The sequence below is a fragment of the Condylura cristata genome, unplaced genomic scaffold, assembly GCF_000260355.1.
Source record: "Condylura cristata isolate star-nosed mole 26May11 unplaced genomic scaffold, ConCri1.0 scaffold00028, whole genome shotgun sequence".
NCBI classification, from domain to species: Eukaryota; Metazoa; Chordata; class Mammalia; order Eulipotyphla; family Talpidae; genus Condylura; species Condylura cristata.
In genome coordinates this window covers 26,583,924-26,589,248 of record NW_004567129.1, presented here as the reverse complement: position 1 = coordinate 26,589,248, position 5,325 = coordinate 26,583,924, and the positions used below count along the sequence as shown (strand labels likewise).

The 5,325-nt window shown below is 64.2% G+C and overlaps 1 protein-coding gene across 1 annotated transcript in view; it reads right to left on the bottom strand.

Annotated features, from left to right (window-relative positions):
- LRFN3 (leucine rich repeat and fibronectin type III domain containing 3) overlaps nucleotides 1-5,307 on the bottom strand; it is a 6,578-nt gene extending 1,271 nt beyond the window's left edge. Inside the window, exons 1-2 of the mRNA XM_004690556.2 lie at nucleotides 4,365-5,307; nucleotides 1,660-3,096 (exon numbers count right to left, since the gene is read on the bottom strand). Coding sequence (XP_004690613.1) covers nucleotides 1,660-3,080 — 1,421 coding nt within the window. The 5' untranslated portion in view covers nucleotides 3,081-3,096; nucleotides 4,365-5,307. The remainder of the gene's footprint in view (nucleotides 1-1,659; nucleotides 3,097-4,364) is intronic.
- Between the last annotated feature and the right edge of the window lie 18 nt (nucleotides 5,308-5,325).

The following is a 5,325-nucleotide window of genomic DNA, read 5'->3' as shown; positions in this document are numbered from 1 at the left end:
GTACTGCTGGTGCCAGATTGTCTTCCAGCCTGCCAGTAAGTGTCCCGCTAGCCCCATCGCCTTATTATTGCTGGTGTATCTCTGGCCTTCTTGCCAGTGTCATCTGATTCGGTTTCCATTAAACTCATAAGCCTCGGCCACCGCTGCTGATGTCTTTTTCTCCCTGTTGCCTTATTTCTTGGCAGCTCTGATTTCCTTTGCTCTCTGTTGCCTGGTTTCGATTCAGCCTTACCTTTCCCATCACCTTTTATCCTGAGCACCTGATTCCACTGTTTTCCTTTGTTGCCAAGTACCCTGTGGGGGGTGGGATTTTACTTGTTTCATAATCTCTGTTTCATTCCTAAACTGCTTTCACGAGGGAGGGACGGGGGAACCCCTTCTCTGGGAGGGTGACTCCCACAGCCTCGGTCCCAGCCCCCGCCAGGCAAGGCAGGCGGCCAGGGGTGGTCCGCCAGGGGTGGTCTTCCAGGGTTCCGGCCGAGCACTGCCAGCTAAGCGCACTGTTGGGTTTCTGGAAGTCAGGATGATTGCCTGAGGTGTGGGCCCAGGCCTGGGGAGGCCCGGGCCTCTGTAGCCAGCCAGGCAGCGAGAACAGGGAGTCACCCACAGCCGCCCATGCAGCAGCGGACTTGGGTAAGAAGCCAGCAGCTGGCTCAGAGCCATCCCTACTGACCACAGTGGCCACAGCAGCAGCATAGATGCTCTGCGGCTCGGGGGCGCAAGTGGTGCTGACCCACCTCTCGGGGTGTATAAGCCCCAAGTTTAGTGTCTGTAACAGTAGAAGAGAGACAGGAATTCCCAAGAGGGACAAAGGGAACATTCCTTTTGAGCTAGCAGGTAGTAGCTGAACTTACTTTAATATGATTTAGAAAATCAAAAATTGAGATGTCGAGCCCTCCCCCTGCTGGAGGGCCTCACTCGCAAGCTCTCTGCAGCCCCTGTCGCACGAGTTCGATCCCCGACCAGGGGGTGACCCACAGGGCCCAGCAGACCTCTCCTGTCTCCCCGCTGCTCCCCTCAGCGGTGTGTCTCAGCCAGTCCACCTGTTCTGCTCCCCACTGTCTGGTGAATCCTCTCACCCCCTGCACCTCTGGCCTGTACCCCCATTTCTTGTGTGCATAAGTAAATAAATCTTTTTTAAAAAACTGAGATGTCACCGTATTAGTGCCCCAAATAAGAGGCACGTGTGAAACCCCAATACTGCACAACCCACAGCCTAGTCTCCGTTTAGCCGCCTCCGAGTACCTTCCTGCCAAGCGGCCTCAGTCACTTCTGTAACCCCTGCGCCTTCCTGCTCCATCTCCTTCCCTCCTGCAGCTGGCTTGTCAGTAGCCCGCCATCCATCCGGAAAAACCTGTTTCCTCTTGACTTTCCTGCTCAAGTTCACTTCTGCTCCCCACAATCCTGGGCCCCACAAGGCTGGGCCACTCTCAGTTAACTTGGGTTTGCCACTATTTCCTTCCCTGTTCAGCTGCTTTCTTTTCCAGTGCCGCGAGATCTCCTTTACCTCCTTTGCCTAATTTCTTTTACCTTTGCTGCCTGACTCCCTCTGCAGCCCGGCGGGCTCATTTCGCAGCTGTGGCCAGCCTAGGACTGGAGCTGGCCTCCAGGCCACCCGACCTGGCCCCCACCCGGCCGCCCTCCGCCTGGCCCCTGCACCTGTAGACCAGGATGTCGTCGGCCGAGCTGTTGTACTGGATCTGGTACATGCGGATGCCTGGGATGGGCTGCTGGTCCGGCCACTGGACAAGCGCGGCCGTGGCCCCGTGCTCGGTCACCTGGACGCCACGGTCAGTAGGGGGCCCGGTGTCCACAGCCTTGGCTGAGGCAGAGGCGGAGGCGGCGGAGGGCGGGGTGAGGGCATCCGGATCCCCGTCCCGCGGGGGGTCACAGCTGGTGCTGTTGGCTAGCTGGGGGGGCGGCGGGGGGCCCACGGTCAGCTCAACAGCAGCGGTGGCCTCGCCAGCTGCATTGGCCGCAATGCAAGTGAAGATGCCGCCGTCGCCCGGCTCGGTGACCAGCAGCTCCAGCGTCCCGTTAGGGAAGGCCCGAGCGCGGCTCGAGTTGCCCAGCAGCCGGCCCTGGGGCGACACCCAACGCACCCGGGGCTCAGGGTCCCCCACTGCCCGGCAGCGCAGGGCGGCGGGCCGGCCCGCGGGCACGGCCAGGGGTGGGGAGCGGTGAGTCACCACGGGGGGCTCGCACACAAACTCCTCCTCTCCCACGGCCCAGAAGTAGCGGCCGCCCAGGGCGGGCGGGGAGGCACAGGCCTCCAGGTCGTCCTCCCGCGCCAGCCGCCGCAGCCACACCAGCTCGCAGTTGCAGTGCAGGGGGTTCCCGCCGAAGGCCAGCACCAGGGCGGAGGCGGGCGAGCCGCGCGGCCGGGCCAGCAGCGGGAGGCGGGAGAAGAGGGGGTCGGGCGGGATGGTGGTCAGGCGGTTGGAGGTCATGTCCAGCCGCGCGAGCTTGTGCAGGCGGGAGAAGGCGCCGGCGGGCACCGAGGCCAGCAGGTTGTGGTCGAGGCCCAGCGTGTTGACGTTGCCCAGGCGCCCCAGCGCCTCCCAGGGCAGCTGCTCCAGGTTGTTGTAGGAGAGGTCCAGGTCCTCCAGGGTCTCGGCGCAGTCGTCCAGGGCGCCCGCCGCCAGGGCGGCCAGCTGGTTGTTGCTCAAGATGAGGTGGCGCAGGTTGACCAGGCCGCGCAGCTGGCCCTCGCCCAGCGAGGTCAGCCGGTTGCCGTCGAGGTGCAGGGCGCGCAGGGCGCGGAGGTCGGCGAAGGCGCCGGCCGCCACGTGGCGGATGGTGTTGCGCGACAGGCTCAGGTGCAGCAGGCCCGTCATGTTGGCCAGGTCGCGGCGGCGCACCGCGGCGATGAAGTTGTCGGCCAGGCGCAGCTCAGCCGCCCGGCGGTCCAGCGAGGGCGGCACGAACAGGAGGCCGGCCCCGGGGCACAGCACGCTGAGGGGCAGGGACTGCGTCTGGCAGCGGCAGCGGCGCGGACACGGGCCGGGGGTGGCCGGCTGGGGTGGAGACGAGGCGGGGGCCAGCGGCAGCAGGCAGAGGAGCAGTGGGAGGACGGCCATCGCGGGCAGGGGCGGCCTGCGGGGAAGACGGGCGTGAGGAGCCGGGGGCACGGAGGGGCCGCTGGAGGGGGTGTGGTGGCCGCAACGGGCGGGGGTAGGAGGCGGTCAGAGGTGGCTGACGGAGCAGAAGCCGGAGGCGATGGTCAGGGTGCGAGGCTGCAGGTGGCCGGAGGGAAAGGAGGCGGCTGGAGACAGTCAGAGACAGAGGAGGGAGGGTCAGTCGGGGCGCGTGGGAGGTAAGCGAGGCGGACTTAGACGGGGTCACAGGGAAGTGGGCCCAGGTGCACAGAAAGGGGAGATGGCCAGGATGGTGGAAGGACAGAAGTGGTCGGACGCAATGGAGGAGAGAGGTGGTGAGACTGGTCAGGAAGTTGAGAGGTGGACGGACAGACAGACGGCCAAAGATGGTGCAGAAATGGGCAAACGCCAGAGAGGTGGTGAGATGGAGCGGAGAGGACAGGCAGGTCAGAGAGCTGGAGGGCCAGGGCAGCCGGGCAGGGTGAGGGGCGCGGGAAAGGTCATCCGAGAGAGGGAGGGCCACCAGAGGTGTTGGAAGAGAGGTGTCAGCCAAGCGAGGGGGGCTGCAGACTGGCAGTGAGGGGTGGGGGGAAGAGGGCAGGGGAGCTGATGAAGATGGTCAGAGAGAAGCGAGGCGGACAGAGGAGGCCAGGGAGGCGATGGAGACTCCGCCGGAGGGAAGAGAGGGGCCAGAGATGTCCATGATGACCGGAGACGGTCACAGGCCACCACGAGAGGCCGAGAGGGCATGGGCAGAGGGCTGGCGGAAGACGAGAGAGGAGCGCGGCCAGTAAGTCGAAGGTGGTCACTGCACAAAGCAGAAGACGGTGGCTGGACAGAGGCCGAGGGGCGCGGTTGGACAGAAGATGTAGACAGAGGGGTCAGTGAGGGTGGTGGTGGCCAGAGGAGCAGTTGACAGAAGCGTTTGAGACTACCAGAGACAGGAAAGCTGGTCAGCGAGGGGCGTGGAGACTGGAGCGAGGATGGGGCTGGCGGTGGTCAGGGAAGGCAGATGGCAAGAAGTTCAGGGAGATGTCCTCAGCTGGAGGAGGCGCGGTCAGGGGGAGCGAGGCAGGCTGGCCCGGCGTCCAGAAAGTGAGGCGGAGTAGAGCTGAGCCCCGACCAGGGGACACGGGGTGTCCGGTCCCTGGGGAAGCCACTGGTCCCTGGGGAAGCTGCTGGTGCCACTGGTCCTCAGCTGCCTCCACCCCCAACCACCAAGCTCCTCCAAGTCCCTCCCACCCCAGGGCCACTCAGCAGACTTACCTGAGCTGGAAGCGCCCCAGGGAGCAGAGTCCTCAGGCTCCGGGGGGCTCGGGGGTTAGGGCTCCGGGGGACTCCTGGTCATGCCTTCCCTGGCCCCGAGCCCGCGCCGCGGTGGAGGAACTTGCCCTGTGTTCCAGCCGAGGCCTTGGGCCACTCTGTCTGGACCTGGACACCTGCCGTCCCAGACTCCCAGACGCTGGGTCCCCAGGGTCTGAGCCCCAGGACCCGTTGGGGCTGCTCAGCACCAGGTCTCCCGGCTCCAGTCTTGGGAGGCTAAAGTCAGTGGGTGAGAGTAGGGTCTGAGTCCCACGCCCAGTCCTAGGATCCGACACTGGGGTGCTGGGTTCAGATACTGGGGTGCTAAATATTTGAAGGGTTTTTGGTCCCAAATTTCAGCATTCAGGTTTGTAGCACTTCAGGCCCACGCTCAGATTTAGGGCCCTTGGAATGCCAGGGTTCAGCTATTAGAACCTGAGGCTTAAATCTCAGGGTTCAGGTCCCAAATAGTGGGTTTCAGGGTACAGGTATGGGAATCTGGCCCAGATTTTTAAGGTCCCAAGAACAGAATTCAGAGTTCAGCTCCAGATGTGGGGTTTTAGATGCCAAATCTTTAGGTTCAGGTTCCAAATCTTGGGGTCCATATTCCAAGCCTTGGGGTTCAGGCTCCAAATCCTGGCTTTCTGGGGACTGATGGTGCGATTCCACTCTCAGGTGTTGGCGGTCAGCCTCCAAGTCTTGGCATCCCAGCCCCGGATCAGGGTCCCAGGTTCGGGGTCCTGAATCTCTGGCTCCAAATTCGGGGTGCGGGGCCCCGATGTCGGGGTGCGGGCTCTGGGTCTGGAGCGCCAGGGCCCGGGTTTGCTTCTTGGGCTTCTGCGGGGGCCGGCCCGAGGAGAGGGGGTCGGCAGCGGCGGGTGGGGGTCCGGCCAGGCAGCCCCGGGGGCCGGGGTGGGGCGAGGCC